This window comes from Marmota flaviventris, chromosome X (assembly GCF_047511675.1).
Source record: "Marmota flaviventris isolate mMarFla1 chromosome X, mMarFla1.hap1, whole genome shotgun sequence".
Taxonomy (NCBI): Eukaryota; Metazoa; Chordata; class Mammalia; order Rodentia; family Sciuridae; genus Marmota; species Marmota flaviventris.
Window position 1 is genome coordinate 14,449,206 of NC_092518.1, and position 19,646 is coordinate 14,468,851.

Consider the following 19,646-nt stretch of genomic DNA (forward strand, 5'->3'; position numbering starts at 1 on the left):
ATAAAAGAAACAAAAATTTCTGAAGTTGGTCTAAGAAGTAGACCAACTTCTACTTGGGGATGCAGTTCAGTGGTAGAGCACTTGCCTGGGATGCGTGAGGCCCTTGGTTTGTTCCCTGGCACCATCAAAAAACAAAAAGTTTAATTTCTATAACTTTATTTTATTATATGTATCTGTAAAACACATACATACATACATATATATCTACATCTATATCTATATTGGAGTTTATCCAGGAAGTGGGCAAATTAGGTAAAGTGATGAAATGACAGTTCGTTCATAACTTACCATAATGCAACTTGACAATAAAAGGATGATTAACTTCTACCAAGATATCACGTTCCATTTTTGTCCGAACGCGGTCTCGAACTAAAAAAAGATCACAAATATGCTGCTTCGCACTATCTTTCAAAGATAATATTAAAGCCATATTCTTTGTATTGCCTATTTTAAGTAAAATTTTGCTTATGTGTATAGAAGTATGTAGTATTATTGCTCTCAAATTCATAAAATTAATACAAATATCGTTTACTACATTACATATCCAAAAGATACTGTGTTTATTTATAGAATCTATGCTTTAAATTTAAAAATACACGTTAGGCTTAATGTCAAATTTTTAAGTATTTAAATCAAAGTTGTGGACAATGAAAAAAAAACACAACTTCAAAAAAAAACAAGGCATCTTAATATAAAATATTAAAACAACAAAGTGGAATAGGCTTCAATACTTCCACCAATCATTATCAGCTCAATTCAACAAACATTAAGTACTTATAAGATGAGGCAGACACAGTAAAGGATGGGAGAGAAAGGGAGAAAAAAGGAAGTGAAGAAGAGGAGGAGGAGGAGAGAAAATACTGTGATACAGGTAAAAGATGTTTCTTTGAAGTTGGAAAGATCTGGAGTCATCTTTGTAATCTTGATTAAATTACTTACTTAAATTCACTGAACTTTAGTTACCTCTCAGTTACAAAATAGATATATTACCACTGTACCATTTGAGATAAGGTTTGTACTCACAGCCTGATATGCAAGAGATATTCAACTAAATGGTAGACATCATTATATCAAATTATAGCACTAGGAATATGATTAAGGGATAAAACAATTTATTACAGCAGTAAGTAGTGCAAGAATTCAGAGGCAGGCAAAATTGGTTTTACCTGCATAGGAAGGTTTGAAGAAAGAGGCAGGGATATGGCACAAGCTTAAGACTTTTTAAGTGGAATTTAGGGTAGGAAAGACTGGGTTTAGAAGAGACCAGGTATGGAGTACTAACAAGAGTAAAGACATGTAAGCCTAAATGTTGATTAGGAAGGAGCCAAATCAGTATGGAAACAGGTTTAGTACTAGGGAGAGGATGTAGGGAGGATCCAATTTGTAACAAGCTGGAAAACCAGGATGTGTGGACAAAGCTATCTTCTAGCCATCAAACATTTCCTGAGCAAAGTTTTGTGCACTAGGCATTAGGAATATAAAAACAAGACAATCTTCAAGAAGCTCATAAACTAGTGGGAATGGCAGAGAAGTAATAAAATGATAAAACATTTTGATCAAATATTATGAATGGTTATGACAATGATTAGGATAGAAAGAATGGGAGAGTTTTTTGAGGGAAACTGGAAACAGGGAGTAAGATGTGTTGGTTTTATTTTCAATTTAAGGTAACCACAAATATTAAAACAGAAATAAGACCTTAGGGCAAAATAAATAAGGTAAATAAATACACATATTCATACACACACAGTTTCCCCCATTCTACCAGTTTTCTACTCCCAACTATGAGATTTTGGTACCAATTGACCAAAAATGGGCAAATCAGGAATAGGAATCAATAGTTCTTAATGTCTATGCAGTTCGTGTGTGTGTGTATGTGTATTACTGGGGATTGAACCCAGAGGTGCTCTGAGTTACATTCCCAGCCCTTTTTATTTTTTATCTTCAGACAGGGTCTCACCAAGTTGCCCAAGCTGGCCTCAATCTTGTGAGCCTCCTGCCTTAGCCTCCCCAAGTATCTGGGATTACAGGTATGCACCACCTTGCAGCTAGCTCTGTGTTCTGACTTGTCTTGCTAGTATATCAAATTTAATATCAATCTGTGATTTCATTATCTTGTTCTATCACTATCACTACAACTCTGTTGTCTTCCTTATTATATCCAATAGGCCCTTTCTATTTTTTTTGTGAATGAAGTCCATCACCAAGGCCTGTTGATAATTCTGTTCCAATCTAGTCTATATTTGTTCTTTTTTATTATTACTCATACACTCTTAGATTAGTTCTTATTACTTAAACCTGGAATCTACATTTCTTTTTTCAATTTTTTTTCTTAGTTTTAGGTGGACACAATAACTTTGCTGTATTTATTTATTTTTATGTGGGGCTGAGGATCAAACCCAGTGCCTTGCATGCGCTAGGTGAGGGCTCTAACGCTGAGTCACAACCCCCAGCCCCTGGGATCCACATTTCTACCTCTTGCAGTAAGTATACAAAGTATATCATTTAAACATCATTCTTCTCATTAAGTAGTAGACATATCCATCAATATATTCACTAAATAGCTCTCTCTTATTATTCTCCTACAATGAAAAGATCAATTACTTGAGAGTTAAGAACTATGGTTTAGTGGCTGTGCTACTAACTAGAAGAATTACCTTGGTCAAATCATTTCATTGCTCAGGGATTATTTCTTCTTCTATAAAATGAGGGACTAGAACAAGATGATTTTCTTCTGCTTGTGATTAGCTTGTGAAATAGTTGTCTTTCTTACATTTTCTTATAATTAGCCTTGATGAGACCTCATTTAGTTGAAAATCAGCAATGAGATTTACTCATTAAAGAATTCCTTCATTTTTCTGAGGTATTATACTATAATAATTATAATTTGGTTTCCTTTCATTATGTAAAGACCTAGTGACAAATATAAATCATCCCACAATCAGGAATTCTGACCAGAGTATATATTAGTTCAAAATAAAGCATGTTTTATATTGGTCAACTTCTAAATTCTAAAATAGAAATTTGTTAATACTTGCTTAGGCAACTAGATTCTTCTGACATAGTTATTAGATTTAAACCCTCAATGACTTGAACATGAGTGTGAATAGGAAGAATGCTGTTTATATTTCTTGGGCTATATATTAAGAAACAGTTTTAAACAATGGCTTACAAAATCTTTTTGGCAGACAGACCACTTTAATAGGAAAAATTCCCCATTAACTTGACCTAATGTCATTGACTTCTATTTGACCTCGCTTACTGTACTAATAGGAACTTTCAAATGGAAAGAGACTTCTGGTTAAACATGGATGTTTTACTCTCTACCTTTCCCCCAACCCCCATTGAAATGATATTAATGGAAAAATTAAAGTAGTACCCTCTTATCTGTGAGGGATATGTTCTAAGACCTCTAGTATATGCCTGAAATCATGAATAGTATTAAATCCTATATTTACTATTTTTTCTTATACATACATAGCTATACTATGATAAAGTCTAATTTATAAATTAAGCACAGTAAGAGAATAACAACCTTTAATAAAATACAACAATTATAACAACATACTATAATAAAAATTATGTGAATGTGGTTTCAGTTGCTCTCCAAACATCTTACTGAACTTTCAATGTTGCATATAAAGGAAGCAATTTACGGCTTCCTTTTAGAGTGTCTAAATTGCCAGTGTCGTTACTTTTGTGCTTAGGAGACATTATGAAGTAAAATGAGGATTACTTGAACATAAGTACTGCCATAACCATCTAATGACCAAGATGACTACTAAGTGACTAATGGATAGGGAGTAACATATAAAGCACGGATATGATGGACAAAGGGACGATTCATGTGGTGGGCAGGACAGAACAAGATTTTATGCTACGTAGAATAATGCACAATTTAAAACTTACAAATTGTTAATTTCTGGAATTTTCCATTTAATATCTTTAGACCACTGTTGATGGCCAGTAACTGAAACTGTGAAAAGCAAAATCACAGATAGGAGGGGACTATTGGTCAGGCATGATGGCACATGTCTATAATCCTAGCTACTGGGGAAGGTTGAGGCAAGAGAATCACAAGTTCAAAGCCAGCTTTAGCAACTTAGCAAGACCCTGTCTAAAAAAAAAAAAAGAAAAGAAAAGGCGGGCGGGGGGATGTGGAGAGGAGGGAACAGCAGAAGACTGGTAAATGGTAATTATCACAGCAGATAAACTTTAAACCTAAAACCCTTTCAATCAGCTTTTTAGTATCTTATTCCTCCCTCTATTTCTATTATTTTGTTCTGCATTACTAGGGAATGAACCCAGGGGTGCTCTACTACTGAACTACATCCTCAGCTTTTAAAACTTTTATTTTGAGACAGTGTCTCATTAAGATGCCCAGGCTGGTCTCAAACTTGAGATCCTTCTGCCTCAGTCTCCTCAGTAGATGGGATTATTGGTGTGCTCCATAACACCTGGCAGTACATCGTTTTTGTTTTTTGGTACTGGGGATTGAACTTAGAGGCACTCAACCACTGAGCAACATCCCCAGTCCTATTTTGTATTTTATTTAGAGACAGAAACTCACTGAGTTGCTTAGCACCTCGTTTGCTTTGAACTCATCATCCTCCTATCTCAGCCTCCAGAGCCACTGGGATTACAGGCATGCGCCACCATGCCCAGCAGTACATCATTTATTTTTTAAACTTTTTTTGTAGTTGTAGATGGACAGCATACCTTTATTTTTTTTATGGGTTGCCAAGGATCGAACCCAGTGCCTCACACATACTAGGCAAGCACTCTGACTGGGGATGTTGCCCAGCACCACTGAGCCCTAGCCCCAGCCCAGCAGTACATATTTTTAAATGAAGAAAAGTTAGTGAAGGGTCCCTAGGCATTTGAGGGAAGGTCATAAACATGAAAATCATCAAAAAGCAGTAAAATAAAACAGACAATATTAAGAACAGAATAAAACTAACAAAATGATACGGTACCCATGGAATAGGAACAGGAAATTTTAATGGGGATGTGATAGCGAAGCAACAACTATACTCAACAAATAAGTGACAAGAAGTGGAAACAATGGAAAATCAAGAAGTGGAAACAGAGCTCATAGATGAAAGATACAGTGATATCAATCAATTGCAAAATGCAAATTCACATTTGAAATTTGAACACTGATTAGATAAAATTATGTTAATTTTTAAGGTATAATACCAGAGTTCTATTATTTCTTTTAGGAGTATCTTTTAAATATATATACAAAAATATTTATGGAAGAAATTACACAGTATCTGGGATGTGCTTCAAAATATGAAGAGTGGAAGGGAGAGAACATAGATAAAAAAGATCAACCATGAGTTGATAAATGTTGAAGCAGAGGAAGTGTAGGTATATGGTGATTCACTAAATTTTGTTTTTTTTCTTAAATATTTGACACTTTCATAATAAAAAAGCTTCTTTTAAAAAATAGAATAATTAGTCAGGTGTGTGATGTACACCTGTAATTCCAGTGGCTTGGGAGGCTGAAACAGGAAGATCGTGAATTCAAAGCTAGCCTCAGCAACTTAGCAAGACCCTGTATCTAAATAAAATATAAAAAAGGACTATTTCCTAGTTAACTGCCCCTGGGTTCAATTCCCAGTACTCCCCCAAAACAGAATAATCAGAAAACAAGGCAAATCCAGGAAATTATAAATGATGGTAGAAATAAAAAGGCCAATAGAAAGGTTGAAAGACAGTTGATGAAATTTACCAGAAAAGAGAAAAAAAAAAACCCAGAAAATAGAAAAGGGAAAAGTACAGAAAATTAAGGAATGATCCAGGAGGTACAATATATTCAAAGAGCAGAAATTCCAAAATGAAGAATAAATTTCAATATAAAAGTTTCTAGATTGAAAGAAATAAGTTTTTAGATTTAAAAAGCGCTAAACTCACACTAAAGAATACTATTATATAAATTGTAGAATACCAGGGATAAAAAATAGATTCTAAAGATTTTTAAAGAGAGGGGCTGAGGATGTGGCTCAAGCGGTAGCGCGCTCGTCTGGCATGCGTGCGGCCCGGGTTCGATCCTCAGCACCACATACAAACAAAAATGTTGTGTCCGCCGAAAAGCTAAAAAATAAATATTAAAAAAAAAATTCTCTCTCTCTCTCTCTCCACTCTCTCTTTAAAAAAAAAAAAAAAAGATTTTTAAAGAGGAAAAGCTGCTTACACACAAAGGGCCGCGAAACAGAATGGCAATAAACTTCATCACTGCAATACAGGAAACAATGCCCTCAAATATCTGAGAGAAAATTCTTTCTGACCTAGAATTGTACACCTAGTGAAATCATAAATTGAGGAAGTAAAATAAAGGCATCTTCCAACATGTAAGGTCACAAAAGTTTTACCATGCATTCATCCTTTTTTGAATTGGCCAATAGAAGACGTGTTAGACCAAAACTAAAGTAAACTGAGAAAAAGGAAGATACAGAATTCAGGAAAAGAGAATATAATAAAGATGTGAAGGAAATGTGAGTCCAAAAAATTATTTGGGGGACTGGGGCTGTGGTTCAGTGGTAGCATACTTGTTTGGCATGTGTTAGGCACTGGGTTCAATTCTCAGCACCACATATAAATAAATAAAATAAAGGTCTATCAACAACCCCCCCCCCCACACACACACACTATTTGGTTTAGCTAGGAACAATTTGTAAAGCTATAATAATAAAAACATTACTGGGAAGATGTGAAAGGAAAATTATACATGGGTGGCTGTATGAGAACTAAATCCTAATCTTCCATGTTAGAAAGTCAATAGATGATGTCTCCAAGTGAAAACCACCAAAGAATTACAATATAGGAGTGTTAAAGGTAAAGAAAGGCATGAAGCAGCAGTTAAAAAATGAAAGTCATTGTCTGTGATGGGTTAAGAAGCTAGATAGGTAGGAGGGTGGGTGAAGCACTGCTATCTTAAGTGATAAGATTATACCAAAATCACTTTGAATAAAAATGAAAGTTATATTTAAGAACATATTCAGAATTATCCAGCAGCCTACAATTCCATAAGTCAAATAAGTCAAATATTTTAACCTTTTTAGGATCCCTTTTATAGTTTAGATCTATGTAATTTTACTTGTAGTAAGCCTAATTTGTTAAAAAAAATTTCAAATGCATATTTTCATTTAGTTTTTGTAATTCAAGTATTTCATTTTAATACTATCCTATTAAGTGATACACTGTAATTTTCTAAATATTCCTCTATTTCAATGTTTGTGATTTTTAAATTCTTACTATTTTAAATAATTTTGCAATGAGAATTTTCAAGCATATGAGTTATTTTTCTGAGTTTATTTCCTCAGGTTAATTTAGCAACATTAATGGCTCTTTGTACTTGTTGCAAAACTGCTTTCCAATTTATACTGTGATTATATGAAATAATAACTCATTATTTTAACATCCATTTCTTTGATTTTTTTTGGCAAAATGGAACATTTCCAAAGATTACTTATCTCCTTGGGTAACAAACAGTATTTAGAAATAACTTCGAACTCCATCATTACTTGTACATTTATTAATTGGAATTCTACTGCAAGAAAGAGCTTTTCCTTTTCATTAATTAACTTATGGATTAACTCATGGATTCTTATTTTATTCAAAGGGTTACAATGTATCACTATCATTCATTATTGCAGTGCTCAAATTGTCCCATATTTGGTAAGTAGGAGTCCCCCTGACTCCTTGTATTAATATTTTGTAATATTCAAGGCAAATATTTTCTTCTTTCTTATTTATATTATTTTTGATTACATGACAGGTTAAAAATTTTTGTACTGCATCAAGTAAGTGGCAATGCCATGAGTGTAGACTCTGTATAGGAAAGAAAATACACTCAGGAAGGGAACAGGAGAGTGAAAGGAAAGGATAGTGTTTATTAAAAAATGTGAAATTTCTTAGTATGATATTATCCACAGTGGGTGACTAATTGGGAATAACATCAGAAATAATAAATGATCATTTCAAATATTCCTTCCCAGATGGTTTAAAGCTTTATAAATCACATGTAAATTATATAGAAAAAAATGACATTAGGAATCAATACATAAAACATTTAGAGATTATGTGGTAAAATAAGCAATACCACTAAATAAAAAGAAGATTTAATTATTTTTAAATCTACATATAATATCTTCTAAATGATTCTTTACCTTTAAGAGTCAGATCCTGCATGAGATCTCTCAAAAATAAAAATTTAGAGACTAAAAGTCAAGATGATAAAGTCTCTTAGAATAAAAGCTATTTTGCCTCCAATAAATCAGTACTTTTTCAAAACATTAATAATTACATTAATTTGAAGATGAATCAAACCCACTAAAGCTCAAGCTGAATTTATAATACTTCTTTTATAACGTGGCAATTTCTGTTCTCACTAGTCATATGATTCCTAGCCCAGTAGGAAAATTTCACCAAGTCAGTCTAAATTTAAAGCCAGTAACAGGAACAAATTCAGAATATAAGTAAGTGGCCTCAGAGTCACATGAGCTCTATGGAGACCTTTCAGTTTGTTTAAGACTGCATGAATATTACAAATAGCAGTATCACTTACCTTTCAGTGTGGCCTTCTTTAATACCTTCATGGCATAAAGCTGTCTAGCATCAGAGCCTGAGATTTTTTTAACTAAGAAAACCTGTATTTAAATAAGATAAAACAAATGTTACAAAGTACCAGAAACTATATAGCTTCTTATGAAATAAGACCCAAGCCATAATAAAATTTACTATTATACAGATTCTGATACATGGTAGATTAATTTCCCCCAAAATGTGTTGAGAGCCACAGTTTAGTCGGAATGACCTGGCATTTTGCTAGAGGGAATGGTTGAAAGGTGACTCTGCTCTGGGATTAGGGCGGCTCCGGGATTAGGGTGGATCCTGCTGGGATTAGGGTGGATCCTGCTGCCTAGGGCGCCTGCTACTTTGGAGATTCCGGGAGAATTGGCGCGCGGAGCCCGGTGGAGGGAGTGTGTTCCTGGGAAGTGTGTGTAGAGTGCCGGTGAGAGTTCGGGAATAAAGAATTGCTGTTTGAACCTACAAGGCTTGGTGGCGGCTCGGTTATTTTGTGCCCAGCCAGACTGCGGCAAAAATGTATTAATTATACATAGGAGTTGTAAACTGTGGATATAACCTAGGATATAAATGTAAATGAACATATTTTTTCATTTGTTGTTTGCTGGTTCCCAAAGAGCATGTAATACATTAATACAGGAAAAAAGCCTTTAAATCATGTATGTAGCAATTACATAAGTTACACATTTTAAATGCATAATACAGGTAATGATGGCTCTGTATTTATTTATTTATTTATTTTTTTGGTACGGGGGTTGAACTCAGGGTCTTGCCACCACTGAGCCAATCCCCAGCCCTATTTTGTACTGTATTTAGAGACAGGGCTCACTGAGTTGCCTAGCACCTCATTTTTGCTGAGGCTAGTTTTGAACTCACAATCCCGCCTCAGCCTCCCAAGCCACTGGGATTACAGATGTATGCCACTGTGCCTGGTTATGGCTCTGCTCTTAACAAAATAAAAATTCTTCTAATCCATAAAAAAATTTCTTTTCTGCTCTGGAAATTGAACCCAGGACTCCCATATACTAGGTAAGCACTCCATCATTGAGTTATATTCACAGCCTTGTGGAAAAAAAATTATTTGCAGTACTGGGGATGGAACATAGGGGTACTATACCACTCAGTTACATCCCCAACCCTTTTATTTCTTTTTAATTTTTTTTTGTGGTGCTGGGGATTGAACCCAGGGCCTTATTCATGCGAGGCAAGCCACTATACCAACTGAGCTATATTCCCAGCCCTCTTTTTTAATTTTTGAGATAGGTTCTTGCCGTTTCCCAGGGTAGCCACAAACTTGTTATCCTCCTGTTTGAGTCTCCTGAGTCACTGGGATTAAAGGCCTGTGCTACCACACCTGGCACATCAAAATTCATATATAGGGATTCCTCTTGACAATTTTGTTGATACAATTATTCACTGATGAAAGGTCTTTTCTGTATCTGAAAACAGCATATTAATCTCATTGCTGGGCAGAACAATTTAAAACACTAATACTGAAGAATCTTATTAACAAATATTTAATGTATCTCCACTCCCTACCTTTTTCTAAATCAAATTCTCACATATTCTAAAATTTGAGGAATACATTTCTCAGGTGTATTATTGAACGCCTTTATTTTCCAAATTATTTTTGGTTATCATTTTTTTTAAATATTGTTTTTTAATTGTAGATGGACAATACCTTCATTTCATTCGTTCATCTTTATGTGGTGCTGGGGATTAAACCCAGTGCCTCACTCATGCTAGGTAAGTACTTTATCACTGAGCCACAACCCCAACCCCATATTTTTGGTTATCTTTAAAACAGTGTGGGATTTATAAAAAATAGAGCCTGCTCTAAATAACTCACAGTCATGCTATAACACAGCTAATACTAGACTACCAATATCTATATCAGTATCTACTCATTTTGACCATTACATTCATGATCTTTAAAAAAAAACATTTATTTTTTAGTTGTAGTTGGACACAATACCAATACCATTTATTTATTTATTTATTATGTGGTGCTGAAGATCGAACCCAGGGCCTCACATGGGCTAGGTAAGTGCTCTACAACTGAGCCACAACCCCAGCCCCATTCATGATCTTTTTGTTCCAAGCCTTTAAGTAGACCAACTAAATAGCCTGAATTACGTTACCCATTCCTTAACAGCTTTTTTTTTTTTTTTTTTTTTTTTTGTATTACTGGGGATTGAACCGGGGCACTTCACCACTGAGCTACTTTCTCAGACAGTATTATTTTTAATTTTGAGACACTAAATTGCTGAGGCTGGCCTTGAACTTGCCATTCTCTTGCCTCAGTCACCCAGAGAGAAAAGTATTCTTAATCAAGGTGGTCTTAAGGTGGACTGCTGCTAAAATGTTAAAGGTAATCAGAGATTATTAATATTTTTGGACAGAAATAAATTCTAATTAGATTAGGATTTATCTGATATTTATTCATCTTAAGATTCTCTAATCAAGCACCTTTGTTCTAATCTATTAAAAAATTCTCTTTGTAGATTCCACCTTTATTCAACAGTATTTTGAAAGCACATTCTTAACACTTTTCAGCATTTCTTAGCTTGCAGAATACTCTCACAAGCATCTGTAATAATCACGACAATTTTGGGAGACAGGCCTACTAAACAATGTCTGTTTTATAGCTACCCAAATTAGGGCTTAGAGAAGTTAAACAATTTGCCTGGTGTCATAGTGCAAGTATTGGGACAAGATCTGGGTCAGCCATCCAGTCCCGGACTTCTGCTTAGGGTGCTCTTTATTTGTTCCCTTTGGCTGATGACCAGCCACACTAAGCATGAGCACCAACAGTCCCAGCTGACATCCAACCTTCTTCCACTAGAGTATTTCTGACCTTTCTCACTGCTCCATGAAGCTATTCTAGGCTCTGACAGGTCATCCTTGTTTCCTTGGCTTACATTGGCCTTTAAGGATGAGTAAGAAAGGAGACACCCTATTTTTAATGTTTTCTATTTATAGTAAGGTATTTAAGCTACTTCTAAAGAAAAAAGGGAGAAGCATGCTAATTCCTAGGAACTTAAATACTGTGTTCCCTAAAATCTACTCTATAAAATAAGCTCATCTATTGGGTTTATTGAGCAGCATGATAATATAATTTAATACCAGATATTATGTGTTTGACCTCATATCATTTAATTCTCACTACTATTCCATGAGGTCAGCACTATTACTCACTTGTTACTTCTTTCCAGAATTATGTGCTAGGTACTGTGCTATTGGTTCAATATATTACCCCTGCACTCATGGATTATATAGTCTAGTAGGGAAAATAGCCAATAAATAAATCATTATACAAAAGAAAAACTGCAATTGTGCTAATGATTCTGGGGCATATAATGATCTGAGAGGATATAATGGGAATATGACCTAGACAGGATGGCAGAGAAATCTTTGAGATCTTTGAGCTCACAAGCAGGAGAGGAGCTAACCAGTTAAGGAAGGGGTGGAAGGGGCAGGATGTTTCAGGCAGAGAATAAACGGAATAAGGAAAGGCTTTATATTGGGATGGAGTCACAGAGTGAAGAGCATATAAATGGATGTTCTAGAGATTGCTAGTGATCAGACTGAGGGATTCCTTACCCATCTTCTTAAGATTTGTCCTTATCAAAACAAAAGGAGGCTACTGAAGGGTTAAGAGGGTAGAATGTAAGACTAGCTCATGCTAGCTGTCACATAAATAACAGACTGAGGCAAGAATAAATTTGGGAAGACCTAGTTAGAAGATTCCTTCAATAATAAACCAGGGAGAAGTAACAGTAGCATAATCTGGAGAGGTGAATGCCTCTCAGTGCAGAAGACTAGCATGATTTGAGAAATCTTTACTAAATCAACTGGACTTGGTGACAGATCAGATTGGCTAGGGTGTTATGTGTTTGTGTGCGTGCATGCATGCGCTGTGTAGAGAGACTTGAAAGAGATATCAAAAATGCCCCCCCCCCCAAATGCCTCCCAAGATTCTGGCTTGCTTAACTGGATGCTATTCATAGTGACAGAGAAAAATGAAAGAGGATAGGTTTGAGGGTAGGGGAAGATCATGAGTTTGGTCTTAGACATGATGAGTTTAAAGTGCCTTTGAGACATGCGAATGGAAAAAGTAAGCAGCTGTACAGAAGAGTTTAGAACTTGGAAGAACAATTTAGGTTGAGGATATAAATCTATCATGTCAGCAGTATGTGGGTTACAATTAAGATAATGTAATAGAGAAAATCAATTAGTAGGAGCTACAGAGGAAATGGCAGCTTAAAATCAAAACTGGAGGAACTTCAATACTTAATGACTAGAAGAAGAAAATAGGATTCCAAGACGTCAAGTAACTTGCTCAAGAACACACAGTAAGTAGGAGAAAAAATACTGAATACAAGTCTGGCTGACCTAGAGCCTAAACCTGCAACCATTATGCTCTGATGGCTATTTAGTCAATATTTGGATTAAAAGCATGATTTGGGTTTGAAAGAGGTTAACAACTGTAACAAATTACCCATGTTTCCCAAGCACTGTTAAGCACTCTCGCTAAAATACACAAGAGAGCTAAACTGGTGCAGTTCTGAAGGTTGCTAACAAGACATTTTCAAATGTTTCCTTATAGAGAGGCAGTAAGAAATTATTGCACTGTGAAAATTGAATGCAATCTCAGAAATTTTCTCTTGCTGAAAACCAGTCTAGATAGATAGAGTAGCAGTACTTTTAATGCTACTTCTCAAAATGGAGTACAAAAAGTTCCCGTGCACTTAATAATTCACAGGGAACAAGAACTATTTGAGGAAAACTGATAAAGAATGCTGCATCTTCTGAAGTAATTATTTGTTGACTTTGGGAAGCACATTTTAGATATTAAAAAACAAAGATGTTGTGGCTCATTGGTAGAGTGCTCACCTATCATGTGTGAGGCACTGGATTTGATCCTCAGCATCACATAAAGATAAATAAATAAAGGTATTGTGTCCATCTACAACTAAAAATATTTTAAAAAAACAACAAAGATGTTATTGAATAGAATGCAAATTAACATTCAAATTTTAAATGCATTACCTTCCAACCTCAACACAAGTACTCAGATGCCAGTGTATCAAGGGAATATTTTGTGATTTTTAATCATTCAAGAAGCACAGCTAGGCTGGGTGTGGTGGCACATGCCTGTCATTCCAGTGGTTTGGGAGGCTGAGGCAGAAAGATCACAATTTCAAAGCCAGCCTCTGCGACTTAGCGAGACCCTGTCTCCAAATAAAAAATAAAAACAAAAACAAACAAACAACAACAAAAACAGGCTGGGGATGTGGCTCAGGGGATGTGGCACCCTTGGGTTCAATCCCTGGTACCAAAAAAAAAAAAAAGAACCATAAAAAACACAACTGAAGAATATATATATACTAAAGAGTATAAATACTGCCAATTAACTAAGGTTTGCACAGTGCTTTTTTAAATTAGTTCTTTTTAGTTATACATTCAACAGATGAATGGATAAAGAAAATTTGCTATATATACATAATGGAGTATTACTCAGCCATAGAGAATGACATTATGGCATTTGCCGGTAAATGGACAGAATTGTTGATTATCATGCTAAGTGAAATAAGCTAGTCCCAGAAAGTCTAAGGTCAAATATTTTCTCTGATATGCAATGTACTTTTGACTGACTTTATTCATTTTTCCACAATGATAGTAAGAAATGTAAAAACACAGAAAGCACTGCTGGCATGGAGACTGGTAGCATTTCATAAAATATTTCCATTTCTATATGTATGAAATATACATAAATTACAAAAGTCAACTTTTTAATCCCAAAATCTTTTGATTAAAATTTTCATTCAGTTCCTTATAATTTTTTAACCTAAACCTTACTTCTTTCTCCAAGGTGTGTATAACACACACACACTTTAATTGATACATAATAATTGTATATATTTAAGGGTATACTGTGATAACTGATACAAGTATATAATGTGTAATGATCAGGGTAATTAGCATTTCCCTTTCCTTAAACTTGTATATAATTTGTGTTGGGGAAGCTTCAAACTCTTTTCTAGTTCTTAATAAAATAATAACAAATTACTGGTAACTATAGTCTTATTCCCACTATGTAACTGTATTTGGTCCCTATTATCCAAACTTCCTCTATTTCTCCCTATCCTTTCTAGCCTCTAGTGACCACTATTTTACTCTCTACTTCTATGAACTTTTTAAAAAGCACATATTTATAACTTACCTTTCCAAATGATCCCTGCCCTAATACTTTTAAAAGTTCAAACTGGGAAGGATCTGCTTTTTCATGTCCTTCCTTTACATGATGTGTGATGGCAATTTCCTTGATGCTGCCTTCTTCCTGTTGAAGTAAATATAATATAGAAAAAAACAGTCAGTCCAAGCTACTTTTTTTTCCTCCCACCAGAAACCAAGTAATCTTAATTTAGCACAACATTAGAAATCTTCAAGTTAACATACAAAAACTACCCTTTACTGATCTATGAAGTGAATAGAAAACACAGACCAAGCAAATATCTAGAGATAGAATTATACCAGTCAACTACATGGGCCAATTTAACATTAGTGATAAGTATTTCCAAGTTTTAATTCTCCCTAATGGAGATAATTCAAATAGTTGTAAGGCAGGGAAGAGGGTGAAGAAATCTGAAATGGATTGATTACAGTAAATATTGTACTCTGGCATGTGATTGTACTAGGCAGAACAAAGGCTATATACAAAAATCCCTGTTTACTAGAGAGAAGGGTTAAAAAATATTCCAGGGTAAACATGGATACCCTTAATAAAGTTGTTTAAGAAAGTACACTGAAGTTTTATTTGTTTGAAATATCTAAGTTACTTCCCTTTCTAGAATAAACTGGGGTCTGACGGGGATAAAGAAGTAACTCTAAACTGAAAAATTCGAAGAAAAGATTTAACAATTAGATGGAGGATTAGTCACTGAAAAAAAATGACTATTCTGCATAACAAAAGTCTTAAAAAGTCTTTGGATTTTAAAAGACAGTCAACACTTCAGTATATCTAAGGAAAGGTATCAGAGAGGGAGAAGTGTACATAAGATTTCAATTACTTTTTTATATTGAGATCAGCAAATTTAGCATAAAGACATATTGTGTATAACAAAAATGACAACATAAAACCAAACCTAACAGAAACATAAGCCTGTCAAATAAAGGCTACCATATCTATTTGACTATAATCTTATTTTTTCTGGATGCATAAATACTATTAGAAGAATCTAAATGTGCTATACAAATAATTATTTTTATTACTATAGTATGCCAAACAAATGTTTGAGCTCAATTTACATTTATTCTCTCACTCCCTTCTCTTTGTTGGGGATTACATCCAGGGGTACTCCATCTATTGAACTATATCCCCAGACCTTTTTGTTTTTTATTTTGGGACAGAGTCTTGCTAAATTTCTTAAGGCCTTGATAAGTTGCTGAGGCTGGCCTTGAACTTGAACTTGAGATGCTCCTGCCTCAACCTCCAGAGCCACTGCACCTGGCTTCTATTTACACTTTGAGATATCCATTGGATGTTGGCAATGTAAACAATTGCAAAGATTTCTCAAAAACACTAGGATATCCTAATGTGGCAGCTTCTGAAAATGAGTTCTAAAAGGAAAAAGCAGCTCCCAGAAGAGGATAAAAAGGAATCCAAACCTACTGTTTTACTTTCTAAGACAGAGGCTGTAGTTAGTAGGTTTTCCTACTACTTATGCAGCCTAACTAATCATTTTAGATTCCTGTGGAATTTATGTAACAACAACATCAAAAATCAATCTCCTAATATTGGGGGGTTTTTTTAACAGTTTTTAAAAAATATTTATTTATTTATTTTTTTTGGGTGTAGATGGACACAACACAATGCCATTATTTTTATGTGGTGCTGAGGATCGAACCTGGGTCCCGCCCCTGCTAGGCGAGCACTCTACTATCACTGAGCCACAATCCCAGCCCTTGGTTTGGTTCTTTACTTTGTAATTTCACTTGCATTGTCTCCATTAATTCTCACAAAAACCCTACATAGCAGGTATTAGGGTAGAACCAAACATTAGCAGATTCTAAGATGCTACCATTTTTGTGGGCATTTTTCTCTTCAAATGAGATCAAAGTACAAGGGCTTAGAGTAATAGCTGTTAGCAGATACAATAGGAAAGACAGGAAGCAAACTACCAAATTAAAAAAAAAATCTTTCAAAGAACAATATATGTAGGATTGATTAAGTAAGATATAGATTGAAATCCAGCAAATACTTAAGCACCTACCTCATGTCAAGCCTGTTTTAGGTGCTTTTTTCATTTTTTAAGTCTCATTAATGCTTTACAACAAATATTTGACCACATATTAGTGGGGTTTTTTTTGACAGTTTTTTTATTGGTTGTTCAAAACATTACAAAGCTCATGATATATCATCTTTCATACATTTGACTCAATTGCGTTATGAACTCCCATTTTTACCCCAAATACAAATTGCAGAATCACATCAGTTACACACTCACATTTTTACATAATGGCATATTAGTGACTGTTGTATTCTGCTACTTTTCCTATCCCCTACTATCCCCCCTCCCCTCCCCTCCCATCTTCGCTCTCTACCTCATCTGCTGTTGTTCAATTCTCTCCCTTGTTTCCCCACCCCCTTTCCCCTCACAACCTCTTATATGTAATTTTGTGTACCATTGAGGGTCTCCTACCATTTCCATATGCTTTCCCTTCTCTCTCCCTTTCTCTCCCCCCACTCGTCTTTGTTTAATGTTAATCTTTTCCTCATGCTCTTCCTCCCTGTTCTGTTCTTAGTTGCTCTCTTTATATCAAAGAAGACATTTGGCATTTGTTTTTTAAGGATTGGCTAGCTTCGCTTAGCATAATCTGCTCTAATGCCATCCATTTCCCTGCAAATTCTATGATTTTGTCATTTTTTAGTGCTGCGTAATACTCCATTGTGTATAGATGCCACTTTTTTTTATCCATTCATCTATTGAAGGGCATCTAGGTTGGTTCCACAGTCTAGCTATTGTGAATAAACAATAAACAATAAACAAGAATAAACAAATGGGACTTACTTAAACTAAGAAGTTTTTTCTCAGCAAGAGAAACAATAAGACAGGTAAATAGAGAGCCTACATCCTGGGAACAAATTTTTACCCCTCACACTTCAGATAGAGCCCTAATATCCAGAATATACAAAGAACTCAAAAAATTAAACAATAAGATAACAAATAACCCAATCAACAAATGGGCCAAGGACCTGAACAGACACTTCACAGAGGAGGACATACAATCAATCAACAAGTACATGAAAAAATGCTCACCATCTCTAGCAGTCAGAGAAATACAAATCAAAACCACCCTAAGATACCATCTCACTCCAGTAAGATTGGCAGCCATTATGAAGTCAAACAACAATAAGTGTTGGTGAGGATGTGGGGAAAAGGGTACACTAGTACACTGCTGGTGGGTCTGCAAATTGGTGAGGCCAATTTGGAAAGCAGTATGGAGATTCCTGGGAAAGCTGGGAATGGATCCACCATTTGACCCAGCTATCGCCCTTCTCGGACTATTCCCTGAGGATCTTAAAAGAGCGTACTATAGGGATACTGCCACATCAATGATCATAGCGGCACAATTCACATATTAGTGTTTTTTAAAAAATATTTTTGTTGATGTACCTTTATTTATTTATATGTGGTGCGGAGGATCGAACCCAGTGCCTTACACATGCTAGGCAAATGCTCTGCCACTGAGCTACAACCCCAGCACCTCATATTAATGTTTTTGAGGGCTGATAACAAAGCAAGCAAAAACATTTCAGAATTCTCTACGTACTCTCCTATTTACCACTAGAAATTTTATCTAGATCTTTGAAAGGCATAATGGTTGAATACTCCATAGTCTGCAGTTTAAAGAGATTAAGTGAGGTCTAAAGATCATAAGCCAGGAAGTGTCACACTAAAGGCTCAAGTTCAGGTCTTCTGACTTCAAAAACAAGGCCCTTATCATTACACCACTCTGAGACTCTCTGAAGCTTTTGGTGGTTTACCATCCCAAGATCAATGACAGGAACCTATAGACTTATACCCCTGGTCTTTGTAACTAGCCAATTATCTCTTGGTTTAGTTATCTCAGTTGCTTAAAGAAGTGGTGTTTGAATATTTGACAGCACATTTATAGTACAAAATATTAGCATAATCCAATATTTGAATAATTAGTGGTTTATAAATTATATACATGTAAAGAAGTTCTTTCTTTTCTCTACCCAGAAATATTATTACAATATTAATACAATATTATTGTATTACATTTTACATACTTGACTCATGAGCCAAGTTCATGGGCTGGATTCCAGCATGTGACACTTAGCCTCCAATGATAAAAACAACAACAAAAACAAAAACTATCCAAGAGCTTAACTGGAATACAGCAACCATTTATGCCCATAAATTAGAAGGGCATGAAGAACTATACTCTGTAACATTTCATGTTTTACCCCTTTTCTTTCTTGGGAAAGTGGGATGCAATTTATCAGGTCACAATATTTTTTCACTTGATATATTGTAGCAAATGCCTATCACAATCGTCTTCACAAATAAAGATGCAACACCTGTAAGAAGGAATAACTCCTGAATTATGAACATTCTGCATATTGTAGCAGTCATACAGGATCAAGGTAGTGTGAGCTGCTATCAAGCTGTGAGTCTCAAAATAAAGAGCAGTTACTACTCTCATCTTTAATGACTACCCTTTCTTTCCTCCCAAGTAAAATAAATTACTAAAAAATGTACTCTTCCTTTGATCCCTTCATTCAATAAACATATATTGAAATACCAACTATGTATCAAGCATGGTACTGGGGATACATTTTCTTAATTATTTTTCTATTTCCAATAGTATCATCCAGGTATAAGCCTTTCAATATCTTTCATGTAGAAATCTGAAACTAGTGTGATAAATCATTAATACCCCTTTTATGCCTGTGTCCACTCCAGTACATCTTCTTGACAAATTCATTTTCTAAAAGTATACAGCTCCAGTCATATGAACAG

General features: G+C 35.0%; 1 protein-coding gene across 6 annotated transcripts in view; it reads right to left on the minus strand.

Moving 5' to 3' along the window:
* Positions 1-19,646, minus strand: part of Rps6ka3 (ribosomal protein S6 kinase A3) — a 108,986-nt gene that overhangs the window by 39,526 nt on the left and 49,814 nt on the right. For all 6 annotated transcript variants that reach the window (XM_071606729.1, XM_027927349.2, XM_071606730.1 and 3 more), the window contains 3 exons: positions 14,819-14,935; positions 8,573-8,654; positions 289-369 (listed from right to left, as the gene is read on the minus strand). In XM_071606729.1, the coding sequence (XP_071462830.1) occupies positions 289-369; positions 8,573-8,654; positions 14,819-14,935 (280 nt within the window). The remainder of the gene's footprint in view (positions 1-288; positions 370-8,572; positions 8,655-14,818; positions 14,936-19,646) is intronic.